The 24073-nt window shown below is 43.3% G+C and overlaps 1 protein-coding gene across 4 annotated transcripts in view; it reads right to left on the bottom strand.

Annotated features, from left to right (window-relative positions):
- OSBPL3 (oxysterol binding protein like 3) overlaps nucleotides 1-24073 on the bottom strand; it is a 257656-nt gene that overhangs the window by 43028 nt on the left and 190555 nt on the right. For 2 of the 4 annotated variants that reach the window (XM_087860961.1, XM_045793008.2), the window contains 10 exons: nucleotides 23335-23451; nucleotides 23132-23185; nucleotides 22044-22157; nucleotides 18511-18678; nucleotides 17805-17928; nucleotides 16009-16112; nucleotides 15707-15799; nucleotides 14516-14672; nucleotides 4883-5013; nucleotides 1838-1945 (listed from right to left, as the gene is read on the bottom strand). In XM_087860961.1, the coding sequence (XP_087717087.1) occupies nucleotides 1838-1945; nucleotides 4883-5013; nucleotides 14516-14672; nucleotides 15707-15799; nucleotides 16009-16112; nucleotides 17805-17928; nucleotides 18511-18678; nucleotides 22044-22157; nucleotides 23132-23185; nucleotides 23335-23451 (1170 nt within the window). The remainder of the gene's footprint in view (nucleotides 1-1837; nucleotides 1946-4882; nucleotides 5014-14515; nucleotides 14673-15706; nucleotides 15800-16008; nucleotides 16113-17804; nucleotides 17929-18510; nucleotides 18679-22043; nucleotides 22158-23131; nucleotides 23186-23334; nucleotides 23452-24073) is intronic. The other 2 variants (XM_045793011.2, XM_045793012.2) reach the window with 2 other exon arrangements.

The following is a 24073-nucleotide window of genomic DNA, read 5'->3' as shown; positions in this document are numbered from 1 at the left end:
AAGGAGAACACTCCATCATCAAGACTCCAGAAGGTTGTTTTGGAAAGTGTGAATGTGGGGGACACTATTGCTCCTCTTCAAGGACATTTAAGCCTTCAGGTACATTCCTTGTGAGACCAGTTTAACAACATGCATTGTAAAAGACTTGTGATTCTGGTTTCCTTTCCAAAATGCAAATAAGCTCCAAAAAGCTCCAACAGATAAATATAATTAGGTGGTAGCACTATTTAAAAGGTAAGCACTGCCTCGCAACAGCATGAACCCCACGGAACGCCTTGGCGTCTGGCAGCGAACAACACTGAGTGACGGCTGCCCTCCGTAGTGCCGGGCCCTGCTGCAGCAGCCATGCAGAATCAGAGAGCTCCCCTGCTGAGCACACTTCCTTGCCCAGGCCTAAAATGAAGGTCACCCCCATAATGTTCAGGTGCTCAACATTATTTTTTTTTTTTTACCTTTTTAAAGATTTTATTTATTTGAGAGATAGAGAACGAGAGAAGGAGACAGAGTTCACGAGAGGGGGTGGGTCAGAGGGAGAAGCAGACTCCCCACTGAGCAGGGAACCTGATGTGGGACTCGATCCTGGGACTCCAGGATCATGACCTGAGCCGAAGGCAGTCGCTTAACCTACTGAGCCACCCAGGCGTCCCAGGTGCTCAACTTTGAAGATGACTCAGTTTAGGTCTGGGCTAAAATGATTGAAAAGATCTCTTGGTGGGGTGTGTGTGGAGGAATGTCATGGTCAACTACTGACACGTCTCAGAAGTAACAGCAGCCTGGGAGCCTCTGCAGAGAAAGCCTAGGTCCCTCATCATAGAAGAGGGTCCCCATGGCTGTGGATGCCAAGGCCTCACCCTCGGTGCTGACCAATTTCAGCCTCTAGCCTTCTCATTGCCCAAACCCGCGGCTTCCCACAGAGTGAGTATTGGGGGAGTGGGGGGGTTGTTTTCTTTGAGGACAGGAAAAGGAGGAAGAGGGATTAAGCTTCAAAATTTGAAACTACTTTTAAAGACGTACACACACACACACACACACACACACACAAAGGCCTTGTATGTTACATTCCTTGTTTTTATTTTAAATGCTCTCAGTCTAATAAGTTTGTTAATGAAAAATTTAGCATATCTGAGGCAGGCTTATAAATATGATAGCTAAAAACAGTTTTAAGCCTTATTATCCTTTTCTACTTATTTTTTGAGTAATTCATTTGTAGCTTTTCTGCAGTTTCTCATTTTAAATGCATGCAAGGAACATTTTGTATAAACATCCTGAGTTTTGAGAAAAGACATTTTAACATATTATTAGTTGACCAAAACACTTCAGTTGTAATACAATTATTTTTTCCCTCACAGGGTACAGCTGTGCTTTTTAAAAGAAAAAAAAATCACAGGAGAAGAAGTTAACAGCTACAAAGAAAGGGGAGAGGGGATGTCACAGAGGGGGCAAAGGACGCTGGCAGGAACTTGGGATAACACAGGGCAGAGAAAATGAGGCCTCTTCAGAAGTAACGGGAGAAGATGTCTCTCTGTATTCCCACTCTAGTAATAACTAGTAAAAAGTGATACTTCAGAGGAAATGGGGTAAAGAAATACAAAGGGAAGAAGACTTCTGGGGAGGGGGGGGGAGGAGCAGTTTAACAAGGCAGTCAGCACACACTCAGGAAAGCCTTCTGGGCTCCCAGGCCACTCAGACCCTGCAGCAGTGGCAGGGCGGGGCAGGCAGAGATGTGAGCCCCGGTCCCCACTCCCAGGGGGGAACAGGGGCAGGGGGACGGGACAGAGGGTGTCAGGTGAGGGGGTGGCGGTCGTGGAAACATTCCCAGACAAGAAGCCTTACCCACCTCTGCCAGACTGTCACCCAACGTGGCAGCAGCCGGGGAATCGAGGAGCAGAGACTCAGCATGGATTCTGCATAAGCGTTCTTTAAGGTCTGTGTTTTGTGCTAGGGCCTGGAACATGTTAAAAATAGCGGGGCTCTGTTAATAAATGGATGTATCAGAAAAGCACAGCAGCAGGCCCAGGGGGATGGAGCCCTGAGTAGGGCCCTTCCTGGACTTTCTTCTTGAATGTTATCCTTTCTGAGATGCCAGGGAGATCAAAGACACTGAACTTTGGAAGTGACGTCCCTTCTCTGGTCTCACTTCTGGGGATGGGAGAAGGGGCTGGCAAGGCTTTCCTTTCGGTGGAGAAGGAAATCACCAGCACCGTAGGCTCTTACTGGGGCTAGTGGTTTCAGGGCCCTCCCTCCCCAGCTCCCTCCCCACGGTCCCAAGCTTCTCTCATCTTTAAAGAGGATGTTGCTCTCACCCCTTATGATTGGCCATCTTTTAATGTTATTTAATTTTCATACCAGTTGAACTGGATCTTAGGAAGTGTCCTTAGAAGTAGGATTTTTGTGGAAGATTAATTTTATTATTTCTCAATATATGTGATGAGTGTTTTATTCATTCCTCAGGATGAAGACATTTTATTGTAAAGAACAACAACGCACTTTCACTTACCTGGATAAAGGCTAAGGACCAGGGCCCTGGGAATGGGGGGAGGGATGTGGACACATGTAAACCCAGCCCTGGGCAGCTCAGATTCTCCATCCCAACCTCCCAAATGGGAAGGAACTGGCTTGAAGGTAGAGGAAGATGTTTCCAAATGATCCATCTTTGGAAAGGGACAAGTGTGCCTGATTGTCCCCCCAGACACTCCCACAGTCAGCCCCCCAGGTGCTTGTACACAGATCCATCCTATCTGTCTGTCTTCCAGGCTCTCTTGCAAGAAGCTTGGAGCCTTTCCCATCCATTAGTGCCCACACGGTCTACCTGCTGGGATCATAGTGGCACCATCCCGTCTATTGCCTGGATCTCAAACAGGATGTTGGTTTTAATTTTTAATATCCAGGAATGGAATGCGTTATTTGGAAATTTTTGAGGATCATTTAGGAATCACTGAGTAAATGTTCTTAATACACACAAGTACATGTAACAATCTCTATGGGGTACTCACTTTTTTCTGACCAACATTTTGCTGGTATCTTAGCATCAGTGGCTAGAATCTATACCAGTGGCTAGACTCTTAGTGGGGCCCAAAAAATGTGTTATTTTAGCAGCTTCTCTTTCTTTTGTAAGTCACAAGCAGAAGAAAGAAGAATGCCAAGATTGCATATACAGCACAAACATATCCATTCTGATGGCCCAGAGATGATACTAAAAATGTTATTTTTAAAAAATAAGTCTTGAATCTAATCCAGAATCCAAGCCAAAAAGAGGAAAGAAGGGATCATTTTGTTATACCTTAAGTTTCCAAAATCCTGAACATGGGAGAGAGTAAATTCCTTAGAAGGGTAACAACTCTGGCCTACAATACCATGCCCTCTTCCAGACAAGCAGACCGAGAAGGTGAGGCCAGACCTCAAGGGAGGAGGGCAGGAGAGAAGAAGACCACTGTGAGAGGGGCTTGGGGGAGCCCATCAGAGGTACCTTCTAGAAGTACTAAAAGTCAGTAAGACTGGGACCAATAAGAAATGCTCTGTAGCACTAAAAAATACACTTTAAAAAAACCAACAACCCCATCTCACTTCTCTCAAACCCAAACAGCACCCAGAGTCCACTGCAATCCAAAAGGGGGTGTTTCTCTCTCTGACCTTAGAAAACCAGAGCTCCTCAGGGTGGATGACATTAAGACTCTATGTGGGGTAAGTCCATATTATTTATTTCTTTCAAAGATAACATACTTGGAATGTCAACTGAGTAAATACTCCTTAAGTATTTTTCAACAACAAATATGTACTACTGGGAACGTGTTTCCCATTAAGGTCACACCAAAATCATTACTTTACTTTTCTCCGTAACATGATGAATCAAAAAGATGAATGGCTATTTTCTAGTTCTCTCAAAGCCGGGATTAGCTCCTGAAAACAAGACCCTAAAATTCATCACCCCAACCTAACCCTAAACAAAAAGTTCAGTATTCCCTCAGCTGGTATTTTCACATTACCCTCTCTTTACAGTAGGGATTCGAAAGGACAAGCAAAGACTAGGAGCATAATAAAATAACACAAAAAAATAAAAATAAAAGAAATATATAAATAAATAAAATAAATGTAAAGAACATAATAAGTATGTTATTTTAAAAACCATCTGGCTTTTCCACAGATACAGAGTGAGCAACCAGACAAAGCCAGCTGTTCAAAGTAGAGTCCTAGGACACTGCACCTGAATGGAACCCAACTGCAATCAAGGGGAAAAAGTAGAGACAGTGAATAACAGAAGGGCTTACTGAAAAACATTTGAGGCTTGACAGTGATTTTTCTGTTGTTAGGAAAACACAACGATTATCTGACATTCCTTATGACTCCTCTCTTTGTGCCCATGCAGGAGAAAGAAGCTAAATGTTTTATATCACCAAATCAAATCAAAGAACTTCCAAATAACGTTGAAAGAGTGGTAAGCAGGATCAGTGCTGGGCAGCAGAGGAGATAAGAGTGAATTTAAAATTGCCTGCTGCTACCTGTCCTTTGCAAAGTCAATCTAAGCTTGAGAAGTCTTTGGTACGGGAACCTCCAAACTGTCGGATTTTGTAATGAGAAACAAATGTCTGTAAGACCCCCACAAACATACAACAAACACTTTACAGAAACAGAAATCTCAAGGTAAGTGGAAGGAAACCAAACGTCAAGTATCTAATGCTCAGTGAAATACTAGGCACGAGGATTTGAGGTCGGCTCGCTTTGGGTGTTCAGAATTAGCAGATCCGATACAAGGTTAAAATAGAATTTGGATAATTTGTTTGGTTTTCTCATGAATTTTCAACACAACCATGGAATTGGAAAATATAAAAAAATTCCTCAGCTTGGCCAGGTGGTCAGGCGTCTCTGTGACAGACATGCAACTTACGGATGACAGGGCGCGCTTCAGGCCGATGACCTGGGCGGAGGGGGAAGAGGAGACATCCTGCTCCATCAGCTGCTTCAGCTTCTCTCTCTCCGTCGATATGGTATTAAAAGCTGACCTTAAAGTGAAGTAAACTATAAAGATATAATCATTATAAAAAGGAGTAAAGGAAGAGGCATAATTAAACACAAGATACAGAGACACATATTTCTTATAAAGGACCTTAGAAAAGTAACAGCCCCGAATAGTGAACTGAAGGGTACAGCAAATGGACACTCTAAATTGACTGTTAAAAAACACATCTGGGGGGCGCCTGGGTGGCACAGCGGTTAAGTGTCTGCCTTCGGCTCAGGGCGTGATCCCGGCGTTATGGGATCGAGCCCCACATCAGGCTCTTCTGCTGTGAGCCTGCTTCTTCCTCTCCCACTCCCCCTGCTTGTGTTCCCTCTCTCGCTGGCTGTCTCTATCTCTGTCCAATAAATAAATAAAATCTTAAAAAAAAAACACATCTGGAATGTACAACACCAAGAGTGAACCCTAACACCAAGAGTGAACCTTAACACCAAGAGTGAACGCTAACTTAAACTATGGACTTTGGATGATAATGATGCTTTGTTGTAAGTTCACTGATGAAAACAAATGGACCACGCTGGTGGGATGTTGACGGTGGGGGAGGTTGTGTGTGTGCGGGGGAATGGGGCGCGGTTATATGAACTCTGTACTTTCTGCTCCACTCTGCTATGAACCTAAAACTGCTCTGAAAAATAAAGTCCATTAAAAAATGTAACAGCATACACATTTTTCAATTCCAAACCCCCTATCCACTCTACAATTCCAGGAATTTATGACTTATCAAGATATTTTGACACTTTTTGAAAGGCCGCTTCTGGATTCTCAATTATCAACATTTAGTTTTGTTTGTATCCCCAAAGACTGAAACTGTTTGAAAACAAAGCTTATTGGTTGCTGGGGAGTCATGAAACTAGAAACCAAGAAACTAGATAACACCTTAACCAGGTGACCAAAATTAATCACCAGTGAGGCTCAGATGGACTTCGTGCGCCTCCGGGTGTAATATCCTGGAAAAGATACGCCTCCGTTTGTGTTGTACACCAGCCAGGGACAGAGCACTCCACAATGAGGAACATCTTATATTTAAAAATCGATCTGGATCCTTCAAAAGCATCAATTTCATCAAAGAAAAAGAAAGGCTGAGAAACTGCTCCCAATTGCAAGAAACTGAAGAGGCATGACAGTTAATGTGGTATCGTGGGCTCGATCCTGGACTGAAGGGGAAAAGTGCTATTGAAGGACATTACTGGAACTGCTGATGGCACCTGAACATGAAAATAGGAGAGATGGAAGTACTGCTTCAACGTGACGTTTCCTGAATTTCCTATATGCTGTGGTTAAGTAACACACTATCCCTATTCTTAGGAAACAGATATCACGGTATAAAGGCATTAAAAAAAAAGGCACAGTGTATGATTCCTACTCTTGCACGGTTCAGAAAAATGAACACGTACGTGTTTGTGCACATAGAATGTGTGTGTAGAACGAGGTAAGATGTATGTGGCGAAATATTAAAAATGATGAATTTGGGTAAAGGGTTATCTGGGAGTTCTCTGTATTATTCTTCCGACTTCTCTGTAAATTTGAAATTATTTTAAGGTGTTGCCTACTCTCTTGTGAGTCTTCCAGCTGCTTGCTTCAGAATCCCCAGGCTCTAAACTTGGCATTCAGCTACTCGGTTCACTTTAGTGAGCACTGAGCTACGAGACAGCTTAGCACGGCGAGGCACTCAGGTGAGAGAACTACGGTGTTTAAAGCCCGCTAACGCATACAGCAAAAAATTCATCCGATGTTGATCACATTCGTATGAGTTATCTCCTAGGGATGGGGAAATGCTATCTAAGTTACTGATCATGGATATCACGTTTGAATATTATCTTTCCAGTCTCCTTTATACATTTTGTTTTAGAAAGGCAGGAAGAAGGAAGAGGCAGAGACAAATGTCTTCTCACGTGGCCTGGCATGTTATTGAATTCCACAGGGCTGCATTTTTGGAGGAACTGTCATTCAAGAGCGGCCGATTTAGTATCGCAGAAATGAAATATGCATTATTGACTTCCTTCCCCCATTTCCACAGCCACAAGGACAACTGCACCTCCCATAAGTTGCCACTGAACTTGTCTGAGATTGTGGTGTTCAGTGATGAGTTTAGATCATTTTTGTAAAGTTATCATACAAATAAGCAATTTATTTACACACACACACACACACACACACACACACACACACAGAGTTTCCTTAGTATTAAGTACAATTCATTTCTTCTCTTCTGTCAACAGAAGACAGGGTAAATAGGTACTAAAGGCATATAGGTACTAAGAATTTTCTAACAATGTCTATGGAACACACTTAGCTCTTTGCTTTAAACAATTCCATCCAGCAAAATAATGGGCAGCACAACAGAGTGACCACCAGCGTGGGCTCCGAACCAGCCCTGGATTCTTCCCAGCTCTATCACTCAGCCACTGCAGACCCTGGACAAACATGTGCTATACCTGAACTCCCCTTTCCTCATGTGTAAATGGGGGTCATGATAGTGTTTACTTTGTAAGATGGTTATAGGGATTAAAGACGATACTGCGGGGATAGCACTTAACCCCACGGACAGCATGTGATAAATAATAAGTGTTGCTGCCATAATAATAGTGATGGTGATAAAAGCAACACACGAGGGCGAAAGTGGTGGCGACCTGAATACGGGTTTTAGGGGAGTATTTTGGTCTCTTGCCAGAACAATCGTCAGTAACTGCGTGCAGGGTCCAGGGTCTGTGAATGAGGGACTGACCGGAATCTGGTCAACAGTGGAAGAGCAGCCCCAGCTGGGGAGCACCGAGCCCCACAATGAACATTTTACGTCCCATTAGATACGCACCCCCGACCGCACACACACTCCGTAGGATACCCACGCCTGTGTGAGTGGGTCCCGGGAGAGTACCTCTTCACTGCCATGGGTTTGGGGTTTTTTTGTCTTTTGGTATAAGTTTCCTTAATTTGCTATTACAATTTCCCTTTTTTAAACTGAGGTATAATTGACATTTAAGCTTATATGCGTTTTGGTGTCTACCATGATTTGATATCTGTATCCATTGCAAAATGATCACCGCAATAAGTCTAGTGAACATCTGTCACTTTACATTGTTACAAAAGAAAAATTTTTTCACTGTCATGTTTATTGCTTTAGATTAAGTAAATGTGGCTCTCAACTAGCTGCCACTTTACCAGATCAATTCCTCTGGCTTTCAGACGGCCTGCAGGAAAGCAAGGCCTTCAACCTGATGAGAAGATTCCATTTAAAATCGGCACAATACACACCCCTTGGTTCAAAATGGAGAACTGACAAGACTGCGGTGGGCATCAAATCAGCAGAAAGAAACTCATATAGTCCCTATAGTTAAGTTTCATGTGTAAACTGCCTCCTAAAGCACCTGACAAAGGAGCTTGGATGACCTGATCGCCCCGCACTGAATTTCTTTAATGACTGGTGAGGCCCACTCAGAGGACATTAAAATAGTCATTCACACCAGCCTAATGATCCAGCACAGGCAGAGCCATTGTTAGAGGCTGCTCGTGGGAGACTACATTTATATTAACCGTTAAAGACACAGGATCCCAGAGGTGGGAATATATTCTGTGACAGAATGTTTTCTTACTCATTTCTAACATGAAGCTAGAGAAAAATAAAAAAAACAAAAACAGAAAGATCCAATGAACGCATCACATCCATGGATATCTGACAGAAAATAGAGCCACACAGAAAGTCCTCCATGCTCGGAGCTACAAAGAACCCCAAAGACCAACTCCTCTCTGCCTCCAAACTTCCTCGCTGGTGGTTTTTGGACCCTGTTTCTCAGAGCATTTGCCCCTGTCCTAACGCAGTCCACTCTGCCCCCAGACTCTGTGGCAGGGAAGGATGTCCTCCTGTCCCCAAGTCGAAATTTCCCTCAGTGTCTCCTCCTTGGCAAACAGAACTACCTCTTTGTCCGGGAGGTGTTCAAGTATCGAAAGACAATGATGGCATCTCTGTTCACTCGTCTTTCCCAGACTGTCCTGAGCCATTTCTCAGACTCTCTCACTGCACTAAGAGAGTGGGACGCAGCTGAGTTCTGACAGAATGGAACGCCATACACCTCACACAACTGACTCTTGGACGGCTACCTTTCCTGTTTCCACAGGCTTCCATGGTATTCTTTTATTATGTTAGATGGTAAGAGTATAGTTAGCACGTCTGGATGGTGAAGGGTGGAACCGAAGAACACCCGTGCTCTTAATCGATCTGAGCTCTACGGTTTACTGCGCTCCTTCCTGGCAGTTTCTCGGCATCACAAAAGAATAAGGTCTGGGGGAAGACAGTTAGGAATGCCAGACACCACTCTACGGAGGCAGTCTGGTACAAGGGAACACATTTTTTAACAAGGCAAATGGGAACCAAAATCCCATTTCTACCACTCGGTTGCCATTTAGATTTTGAACAAATCCTTGGTTTCCACATCTGTATATGTGGATAATGCCCATATCTCATGAATGTTCTAAGGAAACCGTGAGAAAACATACTATCGTATAGTGCACAACCCACAGTAGGACTCATTATTTTTCTTCCCCTCTTTTTAATGAAAAGTCCATTTTGGTGAATTTTCTTTAAAATGGTAACATACCTAAAATATCTGGGATGGCTCAATCTTCTGTAATCTGCTTCCTCTCATTTTCAAACCGCACAAGATATCCATGGTTTTAAAATACTTTCTGATATTCTATCCAAATGGTTCTTTCATTTAGATACGTTAGGTAATTTGATTAAATTATCCTACTTATTTCCGGAATTTACATAAATACAATTGCTCGGCATATTTTTATGCTGAATTCTAAATTATGCTTGATAAATGATCTGGCTTTTCTTTAAATTCTGTGTATCTTCTAGCTTTTAATCTGTGAAAAATGATGGCACGGTGACATGCTTGGCTTTTTATCCGATGCTTCCAGAAACTCAAAACAGTTCAGAAAATGATCCGTCAACAATTAAAACTCAACACAGGAGAACGAATCAGAAACAAAAGAAAACTAAATAATGGAATACAGTTTAATTCTGTTCTACTTTTAACCTTTTCATTTGTAAATGAGGATTTCCCTCTCTGAAAATACCTTCAGGAAAGTATCATTCATTAAACCTAACCTTGTTTCTTTCCAAAGTAGAACATAAATGCCCCACTTCCATAGGACCCTGGTCCTATCCTAGTCCTTGCTTTCCTATCCTACAACTGTTCACCATATTCAGTCATTTCTATTTCACCTAAGAATAGAACACTGTCTCATAAAACCTTCTTGTAACAATAAGCAACTGCATGAATTCTTTCTATTCGGAACAAAATAACCAATTGTAGAAAACAGTTACGGAATTTGAGACCCAAAAGTCAGGAGAACTACTTTAGGACATTTAACAGATGAGGCAACCGAGGCCCAGAGAAGTTAACTGGTGAGATCAAAATTCCACAGCTAGTCTTAGCAGAGTGGCCTAGGATGAATGCCTATCTCCTGACTCAGATGGTACAGAGGGTTAGCTCCATAAAGCCTTATTATTTACCATGTTTCCTGCGTTATGTTTCACAAGAACTTTAGTTCCTGGGTATCAACAGTTACTGGGGAAGTGAGGGAAATTTTTCCAAATACACTGATAATCACTGACTTAAACAAAGCTAACAGACTTCTCTGCTGCAGGACTTCTCAGGGCCTTTAATATTTACTACTGTTGTGTAAATTCAAAGGGGGCCACAGTCAGCAGTGTTTTCCAAGCATTTTTAACCATGGGATTCTTTTGTTTTTAAAAGCATTTTATGGGCAAGGTGTTCCATGAAATATATTTCGAGAAATGTGAAAGTTAATATATGCACTGTAAATTCCCTAATGACTTTTAAGTTTTAGTACATTTTGTTCTCTGCTTACCTGTGTGTCAACATATGTGCAAAGCCAGACACATGAACCAATGAAAATTATTTCAATGATATGCCATAAAAATCAAATTCCATTTACAATATATAAGAAGGGCTTTTTCACCTATGATGGGTATATATTGGCTGTCTACCCCTTGATCACAAAACAGAACTCGGATGCATTTAACAAATGGAAGAAAAAGCAGGGAGCATAGACTATGCTACAACATCAGTAGAATTCCCACATTTAGTTCCCCTCTCTGGAATCACAGTCGAATAGATTAGTCATACAGTCAAGAAAGTACCATAAAAACTGTCCATGACCATGTCAGGCTCACACAGGAAGAAAAGTCAAGATGCTCTGAGTTTGAACGTATGGAGGTGAGAAAGCACGCAAGCTCGCAGGACTGAGGACAAACCCAAGAAGTGTCTCCATTCCATGCAGCCTCTGAGTCACAGCCTGTGTACAAGGGACTCCCAGAGGTCCGGCAGTCGCGCCAGTGGACTTGCAAACCACGGCAGCGAAATGCGGCTTGTTAGGCTCCGTGGGGAATTCGAGTCTGTAAACCCATGGGGCAAAGGCTGTCGTTGTGGAGGAGTAAGTGCACCTGGACCTTTCTCGGAGCACATATCTTGGCCTGGTCCAGGCATGTGGCAGCTCTGCAGCCAGCTGTTTTTAACAAAGCCTGAAAGGCCAAACAGCTGGCCACAGCCCATTATAGACAGTCCACGAGGCTGGGCCCTCCACGGGAGGACGGGGTCAGCGGACCGACTCCACATGGCCACCTGTCTCTTTCTGCAGAGGGAGCAGCTTCTTCCAGGATAAAACTCAGGATATCCCTGCTGCGGGCATGCATTATCTTCTCATTTGTAAAAAAGACAGTTCATGGTGTTTTGGTTTTTTTAAAGATCTATTCATTTATTTGAGCGAGAGAGAACATGAGCAGGAGGGGCAGAGGGAGAGAGAATCTCAAGCAGACTCCCCGCTGACTGCAAGCCCGATGCAGCCTCAGCACCTAAGCCGAAACCAAGAGTCAGACGCTTAACCGACTGTACCAGTCAGCTGCCCTGACAGTTTGTTATTAAAAAGTGATGCTCTTTTTCAGGAATTTCCTCCCCTAAAGCCTAAAATGCGACACCCTAATTACAACGGATCCTCTACTACTAGAGAACACACAAGGGCCTGCGTGAAGTGCTTTGAAGGTCCGCGGCGGGTGATTCTTCCCCTCTTACCGACTGATCGTACAACAGCATTGCAAACACTGACCACGTTCTGACAGCAATGAGGACGCGAGTTTGACTGAGGCGGGGATTTGTAAAGAACATGAAATGGTTTCTCATAACCAACATGTTTTATGTTTGTGGGGTAAGGGAAAAGGGAGCTAAAGGAATCAACGATGTCATGGGAGAAAAACACGGGGCGAGGAGAATAAAGCCGCAGAGCCACGACCTTCCTTCCTCTCACTTCAGGCACTGCCCTCCCATTAAAAAAAAAGATTTTTAAGGTGGGGAGGGGCAGAGGTAGAGGGAAAGTTCTAAGCAGAGTCCACGTCCAACTTGGGGGTCAATCTCATGACCCTGAAATCATGACCTGAGCTGAAATCAAGAGTCTGCCACGTAACCGACTAAGCCACCCAGGCGCCCCACTGCCCTCCCATTTAAACCTTTTAAACCCATTTGCCCCTTTAAAAAATAATATATGACATTTTTAAAAAAGATAAACAGTAAGAAGATAATAAGCACTTACAACTCCAGCCTCCATCACTAAAATGCTGGTATAGATCCTTCCAGACTTTTTAGTACACCTATATATGCCAGATTTATATAATTTATTTTTTCTTAACAGACAGGATCATACCTAGACATTATTTTGAGACCTGTATTTTTACTCAATGGTATGTTGTGAACATCTTTCTGCGTCTACAAAAGTAGCCCTGGCCCACCCCCTCCATAAGGGCGGTGAGACACGAGGATCTGGGCCAGGCAGGGTAGGATTTAAGTTCCAGGTGGGCCACTTTCTACCACTTTCTTACTCAGGAAGCTCTTCAGCTTCTTCAAGCCTCAGCCTTCTTATCTGTGCAATGAAGATTACAATACTATCTGCCCCACACGTTGTTGCTAGAATGAAATGAAACAGTGCATATAAAGTGCATAATGAATCCCTGACCTCCTAGCTATGTGCTCCGTATCAGGAAGCTATTTTTATTATTGTGGCTGGTGACTATTCTATCATATAATTATATTGCATTAAAAAATCCAATTTCCCTATTGGTGGGCATTTAGGTTATTTCTATTAAAAAAAAAAAAAAAACCTTTCTATTTTGAAAACATTATAGTTTCACAGGAAGTTGCAACAACAGTACAGAGAAGTCCCGGGTACCCTATAGCCGGTTTCCCACAGCGGTAACATCTTCCAAAACTGTGCTACAATAGCAAAACCAGGAAACCGACACTGGCCTAGTCTACAGCTCTTCTGCAGATATCACCCGTTTCATGTGCTCTCGTTTGTGTCTGTGTGTAAATATAGGTCAATGCAATTTTATCACACGTGTAGACTCATGGAACCAGCACCAAAGTCAGGATGCAGAACTTTCCGCAACCATCAAGACCCTTCTTGCTACCCCTTCATGATCACACCCATATTTTCCCCCTTCCCTAAGCCCTGGCAACCACTAATCTCTTTCTCTAATTCTGTCACTTCAAAAGTATTAATACATGGAATCATACACTGTGCAACCTTTTGAAACTGGCTTTTACTCATCATAATGTCCTTGAGATCCACACAAGTAGCTATGCGTATCAGTGTTTGTTCCTTTTTAGTGTGAGCTGCATTCCATTATAGGGACATCCCATAGTTTGTTTAATCATGCACCTGTTGCAAGACATTTGGGTTGTTCCAATCTCCGGCTCATAGAAATAAAGCTGCTCTGAACACATGTGTACAGGTTTTTGTGTAGACTTCAGTTTACATTTCTCTGGGATAAATGGCCAGAAACGTGAACATTGAGGCATATGGTAAGTGATGTTTGGCTTTATATAAAGCTGCCAAACCACCGTCCAGAGCGGCTGTGCCATCTTGCATGGCCACCAGAGACCCAGTTTCTCCACGTCCTCGCCAGCATTTGGTACTGTATCTTTTTAGAGCTGTAACGGGGTACAGTAATACCTCACCCTGGCTTTAACTTGCTCTTCCCTAATAGCCAATGATGTTGAACATCTATGTCTAAGTTTTGATGCGATTAACAATGCTACAAGAGACAATCTTTATTTGGATAAATTTTAAATTTATTTCTATGAATGAATTCTTCAAAGTGGAATTGCCGGATAGGCAGATTTTTTTTTTTTTTAACTTGAAACGTAATGTCAAATTGCTCTCCAGAAAAGCACCAATTTATACCGCCACCAGCAGCATGGGAGTTAAAGAAACCTAATGCTCTCACCATCTTCCCTAAGGGCTTAAAAAAGAAACTTCTTGTTAATACACTCCCTACAACCAGGGAAGTAAAATAAAAATTAGATTGCCCCAAATCCTAATAGAGCAGAAAATGAACGAACTAAGATCCCCTCTCCAAGGACATCCCATACCCAGACATGCATATGACATTTTCATCAAACACATCAGGAAGAAAGAAAACTCATTTACCTTTATGAGCAATATGACACAGGTCTTCTTGCATTTTAGAAAACTCTGACGAGGTTTCAGAGCCGTCAGAGTAATTTTTCTCTTCTCCAAAATCTAATGTTGACAAATTAGGATTGGAGGAATGCAGTCTTATGGGGCCAGAGAAAGGTTTAGGGACCTGAAGTGACACCAAAGGGAGACATTTCTTTTCAGATGCAAATTGCTTAGAATATTTACTTGTTACTAAAATTAGAGAGCTGTAGAAGAACATTTTATAGGTAAATCTTTCTACTGAGTGATAATTTAAAAGAAAATAAATGAAAACCCAGGAAAGCACTTTCTCCAGCAACTTGCTCTGGCTTCTTGCAAAATAAAAATGGGTGCGAAATCACATATGCTTTCACAAATGATAGAAGCATTAAAGTTCTAGGCTGGAAAGGACAGCTAAAGCTTCCAGGCTCTTTCTCATTTCTACTCAATTCCTTCCTCCCAGCAATAGTCATCCAGCATCTAGGTTGTTAACAGTGGATAGGTTTTAAAATGTTTCCTTAATTTGCATCTGGTGCTTCTACAAAACTAACTTCTCACAGGTTTGTACACAAATCACTCTTTACTTTGAAAGTACTTACGGTCAACCCATAAAGTGCTCGGAACCAAAGAGTATACAAGAGTATAGCCGATGACTTATCCATTAAGATTCTGATTTCTCTGACCCTAACAAGGTCTCAATTTACTGTGCAATGGCCGAGCTGCAAATCTTGGCCTCTGGCTTAGCTGTGCCCTGGGAAGTCGGCGGCTAGTGCGTAACACAGTGAAACTCTGATGGGGGTTTGGGAAGTTGGAGAGAAGATGCAAAAGACAGTCTGCACAATGTCCCATTTCCAGAGACTCCAGTGGGCTCAGAGGGGTGACGAATCCACGGACAGGCAGCAGAAGAAGAGGACAGAGCACACACGCAAGCAGGGAAGAGGGCAGGTGGGCTCAGCATTAAAGAAAGGGAAACCAAAGTCCGAGAAATGGCTGCACTCCCTCCATCCTCAGGACATTTTCCCCTTACGCAATTCCATTACATGCCTATTGTAGTCTCCAGAAAATCGCAGTGATTGAATTTCTCTCTGCACAGGCTATTTGCGAGAACAACTGCAGAAAATCCTGCTGGAGTCCCAGCAGCCCCCAGCACGCGGCACGGAGAGCAGGGGAAGCAACGGTTACCTGCAGCGTTCCTTTAGCATCTTTGCCAATAGCTCTGGACCGCCACCTCCTGTGGGATCTTTTTTCCTTTTTGGGACTTTCAAAAGCTCCACCCTTTGTTTCAAAACAGGAAAGAGAGCACAGAAAGTAAGGCCTACCAGACCAATTAGGGAAAACTGCACAGCAAAGTGACCACCTCCATCCCCTTGAATGTGGCTGAAGCAACCGAGACCGGACAACGTCCCACTGTTAGTGCGAGGCTGGGGCGGAGAGAGGGACGCAGGAAAACACCGGGGTGCGAACAGCAGAGGGAGCTGGCTGACCTGGATGGCGTTGATCGCAGGAGCCGAGTACGTCCGATGCAGGACGTCCATACTTTGTAGGAGCTGGCTCATTTCCACCAGGTAGGCATGACAGTGTGCCAGGTCTGTGGGAGAAAAGCAAAAGGAAGATTCATGAGCCCTCATCTCGGCATCTGGGTTGCCCTGTGTTAGTGTCAGCTACTTTTTAAATTTACTCATACTACTCAGTTTACATCTGTATGGACAGGAAATTTGATTTCCTGTTTTACAGAAGAGGCAGTACACTGTCATGGGTAAGGGTATGGATTTGGAGAACACGACTGCCTCGGTGTGAACACCTCCTGAGCTCTGAATCTTGGGCGAATTGCATAACTTCTCTGTGCCTCAGTTTCCTCACCTGGGAAAGGGAGAGAATTATACACGTGCCTTCATAGGATAGTTGTGAGTTAACATAGGCAGCCTGCTGCTACTCTGTCAGAAGTAAATCAGCGCTCATCATTATCATCATTATTTCTGATATTGCAATAACAGGCTGTCGTTCTCTGCTTACATGGGCTCCAGACAAGTAAATGAATGAAACAAACATGAAGGTTGTACTGGTCCCTACGGATATCTTTCGATCGGGGACCCACACGAGGTCGTGATGATTGTCTGCACATTGACCCGAGAGGACCTAAGAGTCCTCACACTAGTTCCGTGGTCGCTAACTCAAAAGATACTTTAATTTGCTGTTCACTGGATGATGGTGGCTGTTTCCACTGAGAAATCAAGACCCAAATGGCTCTCAAACTTTTGGCATCATCAGAATTAACTGGAGAACTGGTTAAACCACAGATCATTGAGATCCACCCAGAGTTTCTGATTTGGTCTACCCGAGAATTTGCGTTTCGAATAAGTTTGCAGGCCAGGCCAGTGCTGCTGGTGCAGAGACGGCACTTCAAGGACTAGCTGTGCCAAGATGTCACTCAGTGAAGCTCTTGCCGGACATTTCCTGGGAGGGCAAATCCTATATGGCCCCCGGTGTGATAGTATCTGCATTCAATAGGAGAAAATGCACTTTTCAAGACCACCACCTGGCATCCTTCTCTCATCGTGGTTCTCAATTGTGGCTCTGCTTTAAAATCAACTGGGGAAATTCTTCAAATTCCCTATGTCCAAGTCCCATCTTGAGAAAGTTAAATCAGAACATCCCCACTCCCACTGGTGACTTGTTTTGTTTTTTAGTTCCCTGGGTAGCTTTTAGCTACCTAAGGTTGAGAACACTGACCTGACTCCTTATCAGAGTCATTGGGGAAACTAGAAAATTAGTGATGCCAGGGCCTGAGGGCAGACCAATTTAAAGAAATTCTTGTGGAGAGTGGGTATTCTTGCCTTTTAAAAGTTCTTTTGGTGATGCTAGTGTGCAGCTAGGGTAGAGAACTCCTATTTCGTGGGCATCTCCATTTGGTTCACCCACTCACTGTGAGCAATGGCTCCCAATTTTGGATGCACACCAGAGTCAATTCCGGCACTTAAGAAAAACCCAGAGAGCTGTGTAGAGCCCACCCATGGCGACTGCAATTTAGTAGGTCCTCATGGAAATCAGACCTGAGTACTTAAAGACGAAGTGCATAAAGGGCACATAAAGAATATGAAAGGAAATCCGTCTGCATGCACACCCAAGTGAAGCTCTGTGAGGAGAATGTCTTTTGTTCATCACCAGTGCAAACTCAGTAAGCAAACGCTGAGAGGAAATGTAGACCAGTGACGGGGAAACTCTCAACGAGTGCCATCTAAGAGCCATGACAGAAAGAAGCTGAGGTTTCAAATCACTTTACCTTTGGAGCATTTTTCCATGTCCTCTGAAGACTGTAACCATAATGGAACTCGCGTCTCACCACCACAAGAAAATGATAAATTGCTTCCCGTTTGAATCGAGTTCTGCTTTGATATACTGCTACGCTGTTCCGCAGATGACAAAAGCACATTATAAATGAAAACAGAGCCCAGGGCGGACACGTTAGGGTAAAAGACAACAAAGTGAGCCAGTCGCTAATGGAAGCTATCTGCCTGTAATGGGAAGAAGCTTCTAGAAAGCACTCCACTAGAGACCCTAAGCTCTGGCTGTCACCTCAGCCTGGCCATACCGTGCTCTTATGCCTGGGGCTGCTGTCCTGAATTTCTTCTTCGGTCACATGGTAATCATTAATCATAACCAAAATTATGACATAATTGTTGGGAAATTTCGTAATCCTATATGGCTATAAACGTGCACACTGCATTTTACAACCAGATAAGAAAACCAAAGTCGAAATGGTCAAGTGAGGGCTGGAGCACTGAGGGCCATTAATTCCTCCTTATGTGCTGTTCTTCAGTTCCTGTCCCAATGATAACAGAGGTGCCTCTGGCCCTGGCTCTGACCAGCTGGGTAAACAGATTTCTCCCCACAAGCCCTTCCCCCTTCAGACAGACCCCTCCCCCCACTGGAGACTCCTCTCCACAAAGCCACCCCATCTTTTAGATTCATGACTGGCACACTCTTACCTTCCTATTTGAAATGGAGTCCAAGACTCCGGACGCAGAGTCTGTGACAGTGGATCCTGGGAAATAGTGATTAACCTCGTGTGGAAACATGGCGATTTCATTCTGACGATACATTCTGTGGTGGCGGAGTTTGGATACCCACTCATCAAAGATTTCCTCTGACTTGACCTAAATTATATTAAAAAGAGGGAAACAAGAGCGTCACTCATTGAAAAGAGCAATTCTTTGTCAAATCAAGACACTCTCTCTTTACAAGGTGGCACACGTAGAAAGATAAAAATACGAGTTTATTGACGTAGTTTAAATTTATGTGGTCTATGGGAACAAGTGTGAGGAGGAAATGGAGAATAAAAATGGTCTTCATAAACTTCATTTAGGCTCTCAATGAAAGGGTCCAATTGTCATGCTATTATTAAGAAAGCAAAATATTACCACTTATATTGAACAACAAATAAACTAGAATTCATATTTATCTATCTCAAAACATTCCCAAATTCACTTGTCCCCACTTCTCCTATTCTTACTGAAAATATTAGCACCATGTTTCTTTTTAAACTCCTTTATAATTCAGACTTTTCAGATCAATCTTCTCTGAACTGGAACGAATTTGTAAATTCTTCCCAAAATATTTAACCTTGTTAATCTTCTCTGACAACGAACACATTGCTGAGGAATGTGAAGGTTATTTTAAAACACATTTCTCCTGCACTTGGAAATAGGAAAAAAATGTGAAAAACTATTATTGGAGATTTCCAAGATTATTCAATCACACCTACACAAAGTGTTAGCCACTCTTTCCATAAATGAGTACCTATCAGTGTTTTCTTTCCATGAAGAAAAATGTTTATAACTACCAACTTTTATTATAAAGTATTTCAAATGTTCATAAAAGTACTAAAAAGAATATAACAAGCACCTATGCACTAAATCTTAACAGTCCATGTTTTGTGTGTATGACGGTATATTAATATTTTCAAAGTGAAAAACGATAGATACCTCTATTTTAGAACAGAGACACATGAAGTGGCAACTTAAAATCACCCAACAGGATGCATGGTAGGTTACCTTCCAAGAAGAAAACTCCAGGTCAGTCTGTGAAAAACTTTCCTGCCACACTGCCGAGAGCAAGGATGTCTGTAGCCATCACTCACTCATTCAGGTTTGTTGTGTTGCTTAAACCCCCCCAGGTGCTACTGAATATATCATTTACAGGAAAAAGCAATACAAACTGGCTTACATCTCTTCGTCTCCCCGTAAATTATGTCCTTGAAATGTATTTAGCTTCCCAGATGCACTTATGGCAGGAACTTCACGGGAATCTTACATCACCCTTTGCACTGATCTGCTTGCTCTCAGAGGCCCTTAAAAATCAGAGCCCAAAACATTCATCTTGACTCATTTTTTTATTGGTTAAATGAGGTAGAAGAATAAAAGCACTTTACTAAATAACCGTCCAGCATTCTGTTCCAACCCCACAAGCAGATATAGGACCGTGGGTGGACAGCACTTAATCCCTCGGCTGCCCGGATTCCTCATCTATAAAATAAGACAATGGGACTGGATGGCTGCCATTTAAAAACGGCCTGACTAAATCAACACAGAGAAATATTAAACTGTATTTATCATGATATTAGTACGCAATGTTATCTTAAGGCACTCTGGTTCTTCAAAAATTAGGAATTAATAATTACTTTTATCCTATTAACTAGAATAGTGGATGAACAAGAGCCTAGTATTTCCTGACCATGGCAAAACAGAACTAAGTGGGGCACCTGGGTGGCTCAGTCGGTGAAGCGTCTGCCTTCGGCTCAGGGCGTGATCCCAGGGTCCTGGGATCCAGCCCCACATCAGGCTCCCTGCTCAGCAGGGAGCCTGCTTCTCCCGCCCCCTCTGCCTTCCACTTCCCCTGCTTTTACTCTCTCTCTGTCAAATAAATAAATAAAATCTGGAAAAAAAAAAAAAACAGAAGTAAGAGTCATTGGAAGTACATGGAGACACAACTGAAACTATTCTAGAGGAGACTGACCTTTGAAACAGGGGGTGGGTGGGCTATTCTTTCCTAATTTTGTTTTTTTGTTATTCTCAACCAAGGAACAGTTGGCAATGAGAGACATTTTTGGGCCGTAATAACTGAAGGGGACTTGTTACCAATATCTAGTGGGCGGAGGCCAGGGATGCCCCTCAACCCCCCATAATGCACAGGACAGACCACAGCACAGAATTCTCCAGGCCACTAGGTCAACAGCGTCGAGGGTGAGAAACCCTGCTTCGCTCGGGGCTTGGGCTGGGAAACAGGATGGACTGACCATCTTGTGCAGTCCCTCAAGCACGTGTATGTGTTCTGCATGTATTTGTGGAAGTGCCACGTAGATGCTAGGAGGAGAGCACGGGGCATCTTACGACACGGAGCTCATCATCTCATGCTCTCATTTTCCCAACCCCCAGCCCCCATTCTCAATATTCCAAGTAATTTGCCTAAGTAAGAAAAGAGTCTTCACATCCTCTCAATTAATTCCTCACATTCGAGTACCACCTAATAATTACACACAAGAACTAAACTTACTGAGCTTACAGCAGGCTGGGCATCATGCCAAGTTTTCTCCATGCAGCAGTACAACATGGGCACTATAAGAATTCCCATTTGGGGGAAGGGTGGTGAGAAAACAGGGACTTCCAGGGATTAAAAAATTTGCCAAAGGCCAACAGCTAGTAAGTAGCCAGGTCAAGATTTGAACCAGATCTGGTTCAAACCAGATCCCCCAAAGTTCTTATATGATGTTTTTAACCATCTATACCACCTGCGGGGGAGAGGGCAGAGGGAGTAGAAAGCCGCTTTCAGAGATGCTCTTTGGAGGCCCATACTTCAGGAGAAAAGTTCCTGACCTTCACTGTAGTATGAGAATGTTAATGGAATCCCTATAAAATTAGCTGAAGTGGTAAGACTAAATATTAAATATTGTATTTCAGGGAACCTATTTTAACCTATGGTAAATGGTTCTTCACTAAAGGTGGTACAGTCTGGGGGAAGGAGGGGTTATCTGGAAACATGAAGATTTTTTTTATTATTGACTGTTGTCACAATCATGATATATGTGTGGGGGGGGTATTTTGGGGGGTGGGCGACAAGGATGCTAAACCTTTAGCGGTGTGTGAGACAGTCCGTCCAGATATCAACAGCATCTGTCAGAAACACTTTCATCAGGAAGATCTTCTTTTTTTTTTTTTTTTTAAGAATTTATTTATTTATTGGAAGAGAGAGACAGCCAGCGAGAGAGGGAACACAAGCAGGGGGAGTGGGAGAGGAAGAAGCAGGCTCACAGCAGAAGAGCCTGATGTGGGGCTCGATCCCAGAACGCCGGGATCACGCCCTGAGCCGAAGGCAGATGCCTAACCGCTGTGCCACCCAGGCGCCCCATCAGGAAGATCTTCTACACGTTGGCTGGATCCTTTGAAATAATCAAAGGGCATCGCCAATCCCTCTGCCACACAAAGAAACCGTGCGACAGGAGATCGCGCCTGGGAAGCAGGCTCACCTTCAGATGGTAGATGTGCTCCTCGGTATCCAGATCTATGCATTTTGATGACTTCTTTACGGACATCACCGACAGCCCAACGTCAATGCAGCCATGCAGCTTCTCTCTCTCGATCTGCAGAAACATGAGAAGAGGGCCACTTGAGGTTCAGGGGGTTAAAAACAGTAGTAACATCCCTGACACTCCTCTCCTGTAGCCTCCCCTTCAACATCCACTAATACAAACACCATAACGATGATTATCAAGCACTGAGTGTGAACTGGTACTGAATTAAGGGTTGTCCACGCATTATCTGTTCTAGTCTACGAGGGATTAAGTAACAAGTGGTTTGTACAGCCAAGGAGTGAGGAAGCAAGAGAGTAAGCCCCGTGGACTGACTCCCGCAGCAATGAATTCACCTGTTAACTGCACTCCCTTCCACAGAATTAGTTTCCAGTATCTAAATTCATTTGGAAGTGATTTAAAAAGAGGAGTAAGGGCAGAAAGCTAAGACAAGCCACCACGGGTGAGGCATTATGCCAAGTTTTCTATGTGCAACCTGACAAGATGAGCACTCCAGGAGTCAAAGGAAGCAAGAACGGAAGAGGGAAGGGCTGCATGAGAGGAGGACCCATACAAGGGGCAGGACGAACAGTCATTCCAGCCCTTGTGGGCTGTCTCCCTAGTGTTAATGCAACAGGGAACTTCCTATCACCTTCATCAAGGGCCTTCTCCACCAAACCCCTCAGTCACTGTAACTGTGGGAGTGATACCTGTCCTACCTTTTACTCCTGTTATCTTGCTGGGAAAATGTCTTTTCCCATCCAGAGGACACTTCAGCCCAACCCTAAGACCTGAACAGACCCCTGGATACCCAGTAGGGTGTTGAGAGGAGCCCTCCACCTTCACTTGGTGGGCGAACCGAGCCCACCCAGAACCCGGGGCTGGGACAGTGCGAAGTAGGCACCTGTGGTCCATGTGAAGGAACTATTACCCCCTATGGTTTCCAGTTCAGAGAAATGCAATCCCCAAATGTATACAATCTCACCCATGAGCTGATAACAATTCAGAATTCTTTAATAACGTATTTGATTAAGAAGAAGACTTACATCAGTTTGGCTTTTGGCATATTTCAAGATTCCTTTGTCCAGATAGAAAAATCTCTGTAGGGAAGAAAGTATAATGCACTAAGACATCCCGTTTAACCATCCACCCTTCCCTTGGTCCCAATTTTCAACTTCAAATTAAATCTACGTGCCTACGAACCATGGAGGTGTAGGAAATAAACGTGAGGCCAAGGCCAGTGTCTTACCTTGTGCCAGCCTTTCAAGGGCCATTTCCTCTTCTTCAGCAAAAACCCTTTCTGAATGGGCGGCTCCTGGGTGTAACTCATCTCTCCTCTCAGCCCTTCCACCACTTCCCAGCTGTCCTGTTCCAATAAAACAGTTCGTGCTAAATGGCTACCTTCAAAAATAATAACGACATTCAGAAGCACTTCATCCTGTTGGTAAATCCATCCAAGATGGTGAGCTTGGCTGGGTTTGCTGGGGAGAAGTTAAAATTTAATTTTCATACAGGTCTTAGACTTCATGGACTTAATGCTGTAATGTAATGGCATCAAATTTGATTTTTTTTTTTTTCCAAAAGCCCTCTCCTAGAAGGGAATGTTTTTCTCGCTTTAGTGCTTAAACACAGCTAATGGTAAAGCGTTTACTGTCAGTTCTATTTTTGTTCCCTTTGACATCATCACCAGTTACTTTTTGCTCACTGCAAGACTTCAGTCCGAATTTTAAACAAAAGCTACAGCCATCAGGTGGGAATATGGGAAAACTGGCTTAAGAACTGGCTGAAAAGTATGAGAACATGACAACTTGGTCAAAATAATGATTCAGTTGCAAGTTAATCTCTTCAAATTCTAGATATTTAAATATTGGAATCCTGAAGCATTAAAAAGGTGCTTTTGAAACAAATATTTTCATCCTCTTTTTCCAGAAATGTTGTCCACCACACCCTTTTCTTTCTTTCTTTCTTTCTTTCTTTCTTTCTTTCTT

Source organism: Ursus americanus, chromosome 3, assembly GCF_024610735.1.
Source record: "Ursus americanus isolate L20-20 chromosome 3, mUrsAme1.1.p, whole genome shotgun sequence".
Taxonomy (NCBI): domain Eukaryota; kingdom Metazoa; phylum Chordata; class Mammalia; order Carnivora; family Ursidae; genus Ursus; species Ursus americanus.
Note: the sequence above shows the minus strand (reverse complement) of the source record. Positions and strands in the feature narration are given on the sequence as shown.